The sequence below is a fragment of the Drosophila santomea genome, chromosome X (genome assembly GCF_016746245.2).
Source record: "Drosophila santomea strain STO CAGO 1482 chromosome X, Prin_Dsan_1.1, whole genome shotgun sequence".
NCBI lineage: Eukaryota > Metazoa > Arthropoda > Insecta > Diptera > Drosophilidae > Drosophila > Drosophila santomea.
The window spans coordinates 608,785-622,978 of record NC_053021.2 but is presented as its reverse complement, the minus strand read 5'-3'; the positions used below and the strand labels follow the sequence as shown (position 1 = coordinate 622,978).

At 48.4% G+C, this 14,194-nt stretch overlaps 1 protein-coding gene and 1 long non-coding RNA gene across 4 annotated transcripts; one reads left to right on the top strand and one right to left on the bottom strand.

The window, feature by feature from the left end:
* Window positions 1-76: 76 nt before the first annotated feature.
* LOC120456015 (frizzled-3) lies at window positions 77-13,269 on the bottom strand. Its single transcript, XM_039642578.1, has 2 exons — window positions 12,813-13,269; window positions 77-1,915 (listed from the first exon to the last, which is right to left on the bottom strand). Exons 1-2 carry the CDS (start codon window positions 13,047-13,049, stop codon window positions 389-391), a joined length of 1,764 nt encoding a protein of 587 aa, XP_039498512.1. The 5' UTR covers window positions 13,050-13,269; the 3' UTR covers window positions 77-388.
* LOC120456016 lies at window positions 2,843-8,541 on the top strand. 3 transcript variants are annotated; one of them, XR_005616794.1, is made up of 4 exons: window positions 2,843-4,061; window positions 6,518-7,020; window positions 7,075-7,402; window positions 7,551-8,533. It is a non-coding gene; the product is annotated as an uncharacterized LOC120456016 (long non-coding RNA). The 3 variants fall into 3 exon arrangements; XR_005616793.1 differs by having other exon boundaries at window positions 2,843-7,020; window positions 7,085-7,402; window positions 7,551-8,541; XR_005616792.1 differs by having other exon boundaries at window positions 2,843-7,020; window positions 7,551-8,541.
* Window positions 13,270-14,194: the final 925 nt, after the last annotated feature.

Sequence of the window (14,194 nt, the reverse complement as noted above, 5' to 3'; positions counted from 1 at the left end):
ATGATGAGCCCTGTGCCGTGAGAACGACAGCTGTGGGTCCTAATGCATTTGGAGCCCAGTTGGAAGAGCATTCGTCTTGAATTCAAATAATTTATTTACAATTATTCTACTACGCAAGCTTACAGTGTTTAGTGTGTGAAAAAAACTTGTTACTATTTACAGACTTAGGACTAGCTAGATAACTACTAATGAAAACTAGAGGTGATGGGTAATTCGGCAATTGGGGAGCGCGACCTATAAAGCTATTAACACATTTCAGTTTCTCCTTTTCGGGCTTACGAACTAGGCGTACAAACTAGGCGTACAAACTAGGGCTCAAAGCCTTATACATGTGATGTGTGTGGTATGTACAGTAGCAGGGTTCGAGGTTTTTCCAGAGCCCCTCATTCTAGACTCTCGATTGGTTGGGGTTGTAGACGGGCACATTGTGAAAACTGATGCCAGCATATAGAGGAGTGATGCCCCCCGTGGGCAGCATGGACTTGCCACTCGTATACAAGTGCTTTTTGGGCAGCGCTCCGGCCGACTTGCTTTGATTCATCAGGGAGGAGGTGGGTGTGCCGCTGGCCCCCAGCCGGTTTCTGTAGCTCTCGCAGGTCTTGCGCGACCACACCCACAACCCCGTCAAGGTGCCGCCCACCAGCTGGAAGAATATCCGGACCAACGCTGGCCAGGCACTGATCGGCGTGGGTGAGAGGCAGTCGTCGGGGGTGGAGCAGCTGGGCACTGAGTCCGCGTACCGCTCGCAAAGAGCCGCCACCACGCCGGCGGTCGTGGGTGCGAAGTACAGCAGCGAGAAGACCACGAAGCGCTTCCGGATCTGCCCGAATCGGTGGTGGGCCAGGGTGGGTTGCAGCTGCTGCTGCAGCGAGAGCAGGGACCTGGAGGCTCGCAGCGTGAAGTACAGCCCCAGCAGGAGTAGGACCAGGGCAGGCAGCTCCACGAAACCCGGCGCGTAGCACATTCCAGTCAGCTCACTCGGACGCACCTTCTCCAGCAGCAGGGCGGCGATGGGAGGCGCCAGCGGCGGCACCCAGGCCAGAACGTGGAACAGCCCGGATCGCTTCTCCAAGGCCTCGCTGGACCACTTCTTGTGGGACGAGAGGTAGAAGCACAGGGCGAAGATCAGCCACCAGCTGGCGGCACACAGGCTCAAGTAGGAGGTGGTTATGTAGGAGGCCAGGCAGGGTGGCGTTAGCAAGCAGCCCGGCCGCATCAGGCGCCCCTGCACCTCGACGTCATGCATCCTTGCTTGGTTGTGGAACACAATCCGCTCCAGGTAGCACACGCTGAAGAGGTTGTAGCAGAGGCACAGGAAGAGCACTGGTCTCTCGGGGTAGCCGAACCTGGTGGGCTCCGCCCAGAAGGTCACCAGGGCGAACAGGGTCAACACGAAGCAGACGGCCGAGAGGCCCAGGATCAGGGTCTCAGACGTCTTCTTCTGCGCGCTCGTGTGGAAGGCGTCCCGCTGGCACTGGGGCACGCACTCCTCCGGATTGAAGGGGCTGCCGCTGAAGTTCTGCGGGCACAGGACGCCGCCCAGGCCAGAGGCAGGAGGTGCCCCGCTCTTCCAGAAGCGGTACGTCTGCGGCTGATCCTCGAGGCTGGGTGAACCGGTGGCGGGCGGACCACTTGGACCTCCGGCTGGCACGGCCACCTCCTGCGGAATCTGCATGCACAGCTCGTGCTTCTCCGGCTGCGGCAGGCCGTCGCAGTTGAGGAACGAAGGCCACAGCTCCATCAGCTCCGGCGGAGCGTTCTCCATGCACTCCCCTCTCACGGTCTCGCACAGCAACTTGCAGGCGGCAACGGGGCGTGGCACATCCGGCGTGCAGAGCGGAAACAGCGAGGAGCAGAGCAGAAAGCGGGCGCGACGCGAGCAACCGGATTCTATGAGGGGCACCAGTTTGGCGATCTGCAATGGAGGGAGCGAAATATAATAATGAGTAATGTGATTCCAGCATTCGAGCAACAACATTAAATCAACATTCTGTGGAGCTCTTAACGATTCTCGCCAATACAAACAGTTTTCTGTAAACAGGGGAAAAGTTCGATTCCCAGTAATTCCCATTCCGGTTCACACCCTCGTGTATCGGGGTCTATAATTTTATCTAATGAAAGTGCAATAGGAACGCTGCCTTCCTTTGTTCTTTGCCGACACGCAGCAACAAGAGCAACAAAGAGCGCTTTGCGATTTGCGATTTGCTATTCTAACAAATGTTTGCCATTTGCGAAATTACACAACTGCAGTTTGCTTACGCCGCCTAATGCCTGGTATTAAATTAGCCCAAATTGCCGAATTAGATCGTGTAATGGCCATGATTCTGCACTCACTGCTTTTGCCGTCCGATCGGGAAAACAAGTCGGCGGAGAGCATTGTTTTGCTAATTAAGTGAGCCAAGTGCTTGGAAAAGAAGTGATTTGTTTTTTCGCACACACTTGCTAGTGTAATTTTTGTGTGCGCATGATCTTTGAGTCTCTTCATGTTTATTTTCCATTACTAATCTCGCAAGTCGCTTTGTTTGGTGTGAAAACTTGCGTCAGACTTCACACATGGCACATGGCGAAAATGCCGCCAGTTTCCCAGTTGCGAGCTGCGAGTTGCGAGCTCATTCCATTTCCATTTGCAGTCGTCGACGGCAATTAATTGTCAATTACCAGCCACGCAATCTAATAACTTCAAAGGAAGCCACGTTTCCTCCTCCCAACTCGACTCCAACCGATCGGAAAACTAGGCAGCCGAAGAGGTGAGGGTATGTTTATTCCTAACGTTTTCTTACGCAAAAAAGTTATTAGTTCGCCTAGTAAATCATTACACGCAATGTTAAATATAAAGTGTAGGAGGCGATTCAAATGCGGCCGTTCTCTCTTCTTGTCACAAACGAAGTGTTCTTTATTTCTTCGTTCCGTTCCTTCTTAGCCTATTACATGTATGTATTGGTGTGTCAGTTGCTGATCGTGCGAACGGGACGCACAAAGTAGTGTCCGTAAGCACGATCTTAACATTAGCGTAAAATTGTACTTAAAACTAAGAGTATGTATATCTAGGACTGTATGTACAATCACTGTGTGTATGTTACGGTAGTGTGCCTGCTTGCTACAAAAGGGATGTCGCTCTTTCCAGTAATGGGTATCTTAAAGTCGAGACCCTTGACACAGCGCTCCTTCGTCTTTTTGCTTCGTCCATTGTCTATCAACGAGAAATGCCGACTTTGATGACGATGACGAACCAGACGGATCAACATTTATGAATTTGTGGAATTTTAGACAAGTCAGCGCGGCAGGAAAAAACAAGGACCAGGTCCCCAAGACACCAAGACACCAATACACCAAGACAAATGGGGCAGACGGAAAAGAAAGAAGAAGTCAGGAGGAAACCGGGAGGGAAAAAAGCTGCATCAAATTATCGAGCAGTCTTTTCTCAGGAAAGAGACTCAGGTCTCGCATACCCATCACCGACCACCGTTCACCGTTCACCGATCAGCGATCAGCGATCAGCGATCATGGGGGACTGGGACTCCTGACAAGGATTTGATGGCCGTCCGCCGAGCTCTTTGTTTGCTGCCAAACAGTAACCATATTGTTGTTGTATAATTAAGCCACATTAGGCCAAAAAACTGAGAAGAGGTGGGAAGGAAAGGAGGAGAGAGCGAGAGATGGAGAGACTGAGAGATGGAGGGACTGAAAGAAGAACAGACCGGCCTCCAAGAACCGGCGGGCATCTCGAATGGAGCATTAGACACGCGATTTACAATTTTTTAGGCTTTTGCAGCTCTCTGGAAAATGGCTGCCCGCAATAATAATTTAATGGTGCAGCCGGATAGTGAACCACATCATCGCCTTGCCTTGGCCATAATCATCCTCTTGGCCAAACTCTTGGCCAGTCGAACCAACAAGAACAAAAACGAAGCGGCAATCAGCCTAATAGACCTGCCTTGCCACACGAGTGGGAGTGAGAGGGACGTGCAGGCCACGTAAGGTGGGCAAGACAGGTGGGGAACGAACAGTGGGCCGAGTTCGGGATAAGTGCATCAAATTGTATTCACCAAGATGTGGACAAGGTGAGCTAAAACGTACTCGTATTCATTTTGATACAATGAAGGAGCAGCATAGTAAGTAGGAGTAACATAAGTGGGCTAAGTACCAGTACGCCAGTTGAACCAAGGTGCCTAAGAGCTGGCCAAGTGACTAAAATGTATTATTAACGCAAGAGGGCCTCTCACCCCCCTTGCTCACGATGATCCCCATCCCCATTCCAGCTCCTCGACTCTCCAGTCTGCGCAGCGAATGCAATCTGCAACGCCCCGGGCCTTTTCCTCTTTTTTGGAGCTGCGCGGTGTACTTTCGGTGTTTCTCTGCGGCGACGCAAAAGTCGTCGAAATGTTGGCGATTCGCCGCGGTTCTCGACCACCCGACGAAGACTACCAATTCATTTTGATATCGGGCTTATAAGGCCAGTTAAAAGTCTTTACTTAAATTGACACTTTAGATGGTACAAATCCAGGTGCAATATTTATTTCGCAATGATGTTCTAGTTATCACCACTTAGAGCGAACTGGAGTTTAGGAGCAGATTTTGAGAGAGTTGAGAAATACGTGTGTTTAGTCGGCTGTACATGAACCGCAGATTAATTTACTTAAAAACGTAAAACGTAAAACGTAAATTTGGGCTTTTCTTTCCCCTCCCCTTCAGTTTCCTACTGCCTTTCGACTCGCGGCTATTTCCTTTCATTTCGGTTTCTTCTCTGTATCTCTTTTAGCTTCGTTCGCAGCGTGTTTCACACTTTTTCAGTGAAGTCCGTCCGTCAGTCTATCAGTCCCAAAGACAATTCGATACCCCCTGATACCGCCCCTTTTCAAAATTCAATTACAAGGCACAGAACAGCAACAACAATGGTCAAGTTGACACCTCACAACCTAAACGCAAACGTAATGATTGTTCGATTTTGATTAATGATTGCGGTGCAAAAATAAAAGCAGACCGACTTTGACTTGAATACGCGTTTTTTTCGAAGGGAATGCCGGCATTAGGAGCTATGGTATTGAAGTAAAATCATTTTGAATTGAAAGGCAACAGAACGGCAAACTTCTGTTTGGATTACTATTTAGTTAAAACTTTTCTGAAAAACTTGTGATGGGAATAGTTGGCTATGTTTGTTGGCAGTACAAAACTTCCTTCCTTTTAGCTGTGCCACCTCCTTTGGTCAGGTTATGCAGGAAACAACTTTTGAAATATGCGTTTTTTGACAACATTTTAGTTTTGTGTTTTTTGCTATAAAATAATCTATTTTTTTCCGATAGCAGTAAAAATAGTGGTCCAAAACAAGAATGTCATACCTCGTCGAGTTCGTAATTAAATTTCTAATCAAACTGTGTTTTCAGAAAAATTTTCAAAAAAAAATTCTATTCTTTTCACATTTTTTGCAATTTTTGATGATGTTAAATTTACCTTACAAAATATGCGAAATTTTTTTTTCGAAAATCAATTAACTTGTGATGGGGATAGTTAGCTGTGCTTATTGGCAGTACGAAACGGTATTCATTTCAGCTCTGTCGCCGTTTTTGGCCAAGTTATGGAGGAAACCCCGTTTAAAATGTGAGGTTTTTGAAATTTGCTGTTTTCTGGGTGTATTGGCGGTACAAGACAGTCTTCGAGCTAGAGAGCTGAAAAGATTCAGATTGCTTTCATGAAAATCTCTAGCCCGAGCCCCTCAAGCCATCCGACTCCCTTTAAAGACCGCCGCCTCTGGGGGAACCCCCGCCCGGGTGAGTGTGCGATATCTGTATCTGCCAGATGCATCTAGTTTTGGCTCTCGACTTGCATGGGGATTGGGGCTCAAACAATTTGCCGCCTGTCAGTGTGACAAGTGTTGCGAAATGCCGCTGAAAAGCCGCTTTGCCGCACACACGGCAAAGACTCATGGATAGTTGATAGTTGATAGTTGATGGCTGAGCAGACAGCTGAACAGTGAACTCTCCTCTTGACGCACCACTTGGCGTCTTGTATTCAAGTTTGGTCAGTCCATTCGTTGCGGATATGCCACGTCTTAGAGGCAAGTCGCTGAATCAAAAAGGGAATGGGTCTTGCGACTGAATAAGAAGTTTTATTTGTTTCCTAAGGCATTTGTGTTTGATTAAAATTTTCACGTAAAAAGGAGCTTGAAGAGCTCGGTGAACTTCTGAAGCTGGGCTCTAATACATTTCGTTGCTTATTTGATTTACACTTTATTTGATTTAGCTGCCGTTTGGCTTCTTTTTTTGCCGTCTTGAGCGGCTTGATGCGAATTGACAGCTGTTTGCCAGATGCCCGAGGTTGGGGGAGCGTTCAGAGGCGACTGTCAGCCAGACTCACTGGCGGCACAACTTCAAAGTCTACTGATTTAATTCGCCACGAAAGCGTTTGCAATTAGCGAACGGTGACCACAGTTGGCGACGTTCAATAAACGCGGGAAAATGGGCAGGGAACTGTGAATTGTAAAAAGTAGTAAACTTCGCTAATTCATAATTCATAACTTCAGATCGGTGACTTAATTCGCGGTGCAAAGAGCGGCAAAACCCCAAAACTATTGATGTTCCCCAGTGCCATCAGCAGCGGCATATGCAGATAGGCATACCTTAGATCTGTCACTCTTCATTAGCCCTAGCTTAGATTGTCCTTATTCCAAACATGTGGATCGAGTCGAGTTATTGTAGCAAGCCGAGCCGTGTTAGCCGTCTTTTCAGTCCCCTCAACGTGATCGCTGCCACAACTGTCAAGCGATGCCGACGACGTACGGCTGTCGTCTCACAATTAATTGACATTTCGACTGCCGAGGATTGTCATTCAAAGGCAAACTTCGTCGAGCGGAATGCACCGAAGGATCCCCTCGCCAATTGGCAGAGGACGCTGAGATCCCGAGATGCCGAGATGCGGAGTCATTCGCCGAACACCAAAAGGCACACCATTAACTACTGTCTTTGGCCTGAACTGAAGGTATGAGTGCTTGGTTTGATATGGAAGTTGCTCGAAGCATTCACAGAGGTAGATCTTAAAAGATTTTCAAAGCGATTTAATATTTTCAGATAATATTTAAAGTTATTTTTAGGGGCTTATGGTACGATATATAAACTTAATCCTCGCTGCATTTGCTGCACGGAATGCCTTTAAGTCGCTGACTACTGCTGTGCCGATCCGTTTCCAAGCTAGATAATCTGCCTCAGCGATCGCAAAGGCCCAAAGGCACTTCAGCTGGCCCAGATCTCTGGGGCTCTGCGATGTTCTGCGGCTACGTCGGCAATACAATTGGCACATGTTTGGCCAGTCCTGTCCCCGTCTGGAGCTACTTCGACGGTCTCTGGAGGGCATCAGAGTTTGGGGATCGGGAGACCTGACAGCCCGTGGCATTGTATGGGCTTTGGGGAAGGTAATGTATACGCTGCCGTCTGCTGATCTGACATTTTGTCAGGCGGGATACCCGAAATAAGCTGCACTTTGCCGACTCCACATGCAACTTGCAACCAAACTGATGCCGGCAGTTCCTATTCCATTCCCTTTCTTTCTCCATTATTCAGATTCGAAGAAAGAGATCAAGGCGGCGAAGGGGGAGAGCGGTCGGGTCAATTCACACGTGCGCAGGCGCGCAGTTCAATTAACTTAATTGCCATGTAATTACGAGGAGCAGCAACAACAGCAGCAGCAGCAACAGTGAGTAATACCACGCCACAAACCACCACATCGCAACGTCATCTCCAACATCCTGCTGCGCTGCGCAATAGCGAAACAAAAGACTTAGGACACAAACCTGCTTTCGAGGCTTTTTGCGATGGCACTTCTCCTATACCCTCACAGAACTTTATTTCGGATTTAATTTGGGAAATGTTAGCTTGTATCAATTTAATACAGTATCTAGCGAAAGTCAACTATTAACATTTTTGCAACTATCTGCCTTTTCTTTATTTAGGTGTGTGTCTTGCTATATTTATGAGATAGTGTGGATACGAGATCGTACTCTCCACCTCATCCACGACTTCCCCAGTGACTCCGACATTCCAGTTGGAATGGCCAGCCTGCTGCTCCTTCTTCTTCTGTTCCTCAACCCCAACCCCAACTCCAACTCCAACTCCAAATCACTCCTCCTCCTGCTCCTCTCTTTCGCTTCCCATTCGCCGAGTGGCTGGGAAGGCATTTGAAAAACGTTGCCGCATTTTTTACAGCAGAAAATAAGAAAAAACGAGCAGCCTCTGCTGCAAAGGAATGAACTAATTGTTTTCAGTTTTTTCATGTGCGTATTTTTGTATGTTTTTCTGGCGTTCTCCTGCTTTTCAGCCCTGTCAAATTGCCTTCGCCAACATTGCAACTGCCCTGCCCATCATTATGGGAATGGAGCTCCAGCAAAAGGTCCAAGCTCATGGACACCGGTCACCTAAAGAAGTATTTGGATGTATGCTTCCAACATCCATCCATCAACGTTAAGGTAATCTTCATATTTATATATACATATATGTATATGTATATAAGTTGTGCGCCATTCGCGGGACTTCAAAGTCGCTGATCCCTGAGCAGAAACAAAACAAAAGCAATGGCAGCCGCTCTCCGCATTTTGTGTGACATTATCGGCGTTAAGTCGCTTTCAATACCGCCCCTATGGACTCCTCACCCTGCACCTGCACCCCTCGCCTTGATTACAGTGCAAACAAAGCAGAGCGCTCTGCCGTCCCGCTCCCTCCACGGTGCCATCTCGCTCTGGCGGACGTAAGCCAGGTAGCTGAAATAGCAACAACTACAGTAAACGACGGCGCTTGCAGACTGAGTTGCGATAAGAACGAGAACGTAGCAAGCGGTTGCCTTTCTTATCAGAAACGTCCGGCGGATTAACTCGGTGGGTTCCCTATTTTCTTTGAACACAACTTTATGATTTTTCCAGCCGATAGAAAAGAGCTGCTAGCTGATAGCTGATAGACAAATGCAAACACATTAGTTGTGCTTTTATTTATCGGAAGAACAGAGAAGAAACGGGAATTTATAATGCCAGCTATTATGACAGTTGCGAGATAAAGAGATAAACGCTAGATGACACGCAAGCCGCCTTCTTGGATTCTTGGATTCTTGATTCTGAAGCGGTCTCGGTGGCCCATTTAACTTGCAAAGCGGTGGGAAATAGCTGGTGAGCTTTGTGAACTTAGCCTAAGGTCACAGTTGCCATTGCCGGCAAGTGAGTTTTACGGACTGCGATTGATGTTGGCGAAATGGCCCCTTTGGCTAATTTCTTGAATCAAATTAATATCGGCTAGATATTGATAGCGCGGTATCGGCTCGATATATGTACTTTGCCCTGCCTGAGGTTAAGTCATGCGGCCTAAAAATATAATATATGTATATGGCTGATACGGACCTTTGCGAGCGATAAGCCATGGGCAATTGTCATAAAAAGTACGTTTTACGGCATTCCTGTGGGCACCACAGAGTTCCCCTATATCAAAAGCCCCCTTTGGAGCCCCTTTCCACCTGGGATTGCTGGCTGAGCATTCTTAATGGGTTTTGATTTTGAAAATCAAACAATTTTATTGTCGCCATCGCTGTTGCTGCTTTATAGCTGCCATCTTATGGGCTGCGGCCTTGTTGAAGTTTTGTTGAAGTTCTGTGGAAGTTTTGTTTCTGCTTTGCTTTTCAGCGGAGAACTCTCGCTGGTCGGGTAATTCCTTGCTCAAATATTGACAATTACTTTACATAGAAGGCGGCTTAGTTTTTCAGTGAACAATGGGGGGAGAGGTAAGTCTTAGCCCACCACAAAGTGCAGTGAGCTTTATGAATGTGGCACACTTTCTTCCAGTTAAATTTAATTAATTAACATTATGAAATCAACGAAATTGAAGATATTTTCCCGTTCGCAGTGGAGGCAATGCTGCCAGTCGCAAGATGGTTATCTATGGAGACGCACTCTCAATTAATTTACTTGTAATTATCGCTCGACAAGCACTTTGTTGGCACTTGATTGCAACGCCCACTCGCCAAACAGCCGAGTTCTGTACTGGCATACGGACAAACAGGCAAACAGGCAAACAAACAAACAAACAAACAAACAAGCCGCCCAACTAACAAAAGATAAACTGACAAACTGACAAACTGAGGAGGAGTACACCCTCGATCTTGGACACGGAGGGAATTGAATTGAATTGAAACCACAACCGAACTTCTCGGCGTGTTCTTCTTGTGACTCTGACTTGTTTTATTTGCACCCAAAATACCATTATTTCCCCCCGGCGGATTCGGATTTCTTTTCACGTGGCAGGCCGGCGTTTTACGGTGCTTTCATGTGTATGTGTGCTCTTGCAATCGCCGACTGATAAGAATCATATTTATGTATATCAAGCAAAGGTAAGGCTCCCACTTCAGCCTAACACCTCAACACCTTCTGAAGTCGAAACATTGAATCTCGGATCTAGGACACACACTTCCCATCTCAAGTGCCCCAGTACGCAGATGGAAACTTCCATACCCAAATGTGTTTCACCTTTGCCTTTCATTTCGCTTAATGCGATCGGCAGCACTTTAATGTAAATACGCCCCAATATACATATGTATGTACTTTTTATGGCCGTAGGAATCTCCTTTGATTTCTGCGTTTTATATGGCTTCCAGATGCTTTGATCGAATCGTTTGGTGTGTTTGTAGTTTCTTCAGATTTCCAGGATGGCTGCTTAATTGCCCCTTGAGTTTTGGCCGCGATTCGTTCGCTGCCTTCTCTCGTCTGAACATCTCAACAGAAATCAAAGATAACCGAGAAAACCATGGAAACCCACTCCCAGATCGGACAATGCCTTTTTACTTTCCTCTTTTTCAGCGCCACGATGAAACAAAGTAGGCGGCAACTCGCACCGCTGAGTCCCTTAAAAATACAAAAAAGATACAAAGATACAAAAACCAAGACCTAGAGCAAAGGCAGAGGCAAAAGCAAAGAGGAAATATTCAAAACTGCACTGCAGCCAGATAGAAATCAGTGGAAAGCGGCGAGTGGTCAGTAAGTAGCTTCTGTGGCCCGGAGAAGCAACTGGCACTGCAGCCCAGCCAAAAACAGAGTTGATTGAATATAAATATGTATGTGTAGGGGAAAACTGAAAAGTGGCCCTCAAAAAACAGAGATTGGTCGGGAAAGAAGCCGAGTGTCCAGCTCAGCTGCCTGCACTTGGCATCGCCATCGGAGCAACAGGAAAAGCGGTATCGCCATCGACATTTGCCTGTTTTCATCCAAAAGAGGGCATGGGCATGAAATGCCAGATACGCTCAAAGGAAACCGAGCTCCGGAGTAAAGGTGTTAATGGATCTGACTGTGCACACAGATACAGCCGCTATCTGAGCTGAGCCCAAATAAAACCGAAGCCGAGCTGACGATAATGCGTTAGGCTACACGGCGAGAAAAGTTAGGCTACCGGCAGATCAGTACTCACAGTGCTCAACTACCACAAGGTGTGAACGCTTTCAGTGCCGTGAAAAAGTAATAAGTTCAAAGCCATTACGACAATAATTTCTCTCAGTGTGGCGGCAGCTCTTTCTTCTCGTCCATTTGAATCGCCGGCACAATCGCACAGGTCTCCCCAGACCACTGGCATCTTTTGTTGCCGTTCTTCGAGATTTCCACTAAATGGCCTGCCCATTTCCCCGGCTTTTCCTCGACCGCTCATTCCACGCACTCTGCGATGCGGCGATTTTCATGGCCCATTTTCACGGCTAATTACGCAGCGCGAGCGAGATGACCTCGTAGCTTGGGTCGCAGCTCGGACGTGGAATTACAAAAGGCTTTTCCTGAGAGCTGGTTCACTCTGGTGGATGGTGCATTGCAGCAGTTACTCAAAGACGACATCATTGAACGCCAATGCCAATTAAGAGCCGCCCTTTGACTTGTTTCAGTGATAATGGCTCGTTTGCGTTCGTTGTTTGCTCGTCTCTCTTCCACTTGTATCCAAACAACTTTCGAGGCGAGGAACCTTCTCCTTGTTTTGCCGCCCCGTCTTGTTCCCAGAGCGTTGCTAATGGAAATGAAGCCCCGAAAGATACAGATACAGATACATTTGCAGATACAGAAAGTACGGTCGGAGCAGCGGGGGCGTGCGAGGGGGGGCAACCACGGTTTCGTATCTTTGGCTTATGAGTGCGAACTACATTTTAAAAAGACCCCCAAATACCCGCAAAATAACTTCTATGCCTTGCAACGGTTTTGTTTATTATTTACGTAATCTGCCAACATCGCTGCTGCGACAGCAAAACTGAAAAGACTGAAGAAACAGAGGGTGTGTGGGCCGTCGAGAGCCTGAGTGAAGGCTGAGGCAGCTCTTTGATGAGCTGCCGCCCTCCAGCAGTCAGCTCCACGAGCCCGTCACTCACCATGTCGAATGTTTGGCAGAGTTTGGACTCTTGAACAACATTTTCTTCGCCGCCTGTTGCCTCTCTTTTCATTTAGCGCAATTACTGGTATTTAGTTTTAGTCTTGGCCAAAAGCGTTGCTGGTCTGCCGAAGATGTTCTTGAACCAAGACTGCCAGCAACCCAAATATAACTAATTAAATATGTGCTCGAATACCAAATACCAGTTCGGTTGAAAGTGTGGCACCTGAAAGTACTTTCATTGGATTCCGGCTGATGTTTGGCATGTTTAGCTGGAGCTGGCCAGCAATTTACCTGCGCGGCATGTTGGCCATTGCTCATTTTATTTTTAGCCGCCGTTCGAGCTTTTGTTTTTTGGTTTTGGGGCCACACCAAAGGCGGGCTATCAAGAACGTGGGATCGGAATCGGGATCACGAGGGTCCGGGACGTGCCTGTGGACGTGAGGCTCCGCTTACCTGGAGCTCAGCCTCCAGCTGATTGGTGTGACCTGCCAGGTTGGGCAGTGCGGTCATGTTGTAGCCCAGGCCTTGGCAGGCGGACACGGCGATGGGCTGGCACTGCAATCCATTTGGCCCTGCTCCCGTGACCAGCGGGCCAATCTGGCCGCCACTGCTGGACGCGGTCGTGGCCGGGACCCAAGTCAGGTGCAGGAGCGGGATGAGGATCAGGATCAGGATCAGGGCGGCGTTCATTTCGCTGCTGAGTTGAGGAGTTTTCAGGAGGTCATGTTGGCCACTCCAGGCCTTTCTGTGCAAACGTCACTCGCGAGCACGTAAAAAAAATGGTTTGTGTTGTTTATATCGCAGTTCGACTCTCAGTGGATTACGTATTTCTCCGGCTTACAAGGACCCGCTCCGAGAACTGCGAAACGCGACCGCCTCTCTTGACTGCTTTCAACGAACTGAACCATCGACATCGGCGAACGCTGTGCGCGGTGTTCGATAGGCGGAGCGGCATGCTTATCGATAGAACGATAATGTATCGATGTGCGTTCATGGGCGGGCAGCCGCAGAATTGCAGATATTTATATGTTTTGAATGCATTTACCAAGTTGCTTGCCTAATATCTAGCTTCGCACTTGGAAGTGCCACTTGCACACTTGGGATCTTTCAGGTCCAGCTGAACCGCAGCCTTTTCTGCGAGTGTAGGGCGGGGAAACTCGATCGGTACGTCGGCCAACCGCATCAGCAACATCAAACAAAGCTGCATGACTGCGGGAGCGGGGTTCGGGGGCTTGGGGAGTTGGGGGCTGCTCGCAGAAGGGGGGTGGATGAGGGGACGAGGGGGCACGGTGGATGCAATTGAACACCGGGACCTCCACACGTTGCAAACGTCGGCGGCGGCGTCGGCGCTCTTTGATGTGTGCTTTGATTTCCGGCAGCCAGATAAGACTTTGCCCCTCCCGCGCGCCCCTCCTTTCGCCCCTCTTTGCTGCTTTTTGCCTTTGCCTTTGCTTTTGCTTTTGCTTTAGCCGCTTAGAAAATCGCGGATCAAAACGGGTTGCTGCCAATATCGTTGCTTGCAGCGGGTCCTTCATCTTGTGCGGGGGAGGGGGTGCAGGGTGCTATCGATAGCATTAGATCGGATAGGTAACAGTGTCCACCTGTTCTGATTCACTGCATCTAATTGAACACACGTGTTTTACCATGTGTTCGTGAGCGAATGACTCGACTCAAATAGCTTTTGGCAGACTCTTGCACGTTGCGATGGACGGTCCTCTTCGGGATGTGGAGCTGTGTTCCTGGGCACACCACACGCAAGTACGGCATCACTACAGCCACTCAGCGTTCCCTCTTCCCCGATCCCCCTTCCCCGAATCCCGCAATTGTAGTCGCAG

Bases quoted from the DNA above. Each gene is read 5' to 3' on its own strand.
- LOC120456015 (XM_039642578.1), bottom strand. From the start codon at position 13,049: ATGAACGCCGCCCTGATCCTGATCCTGATCCTCATCCCGCTCCTGCAC. The intron at 1,916-12,812 runs GTAAGCGGAGCC...CCTCCATTGCAG, and splicing joins AGCTGGAGGCTGAGCTCCAG to ATCGCCAAACTGGTGCCCCT.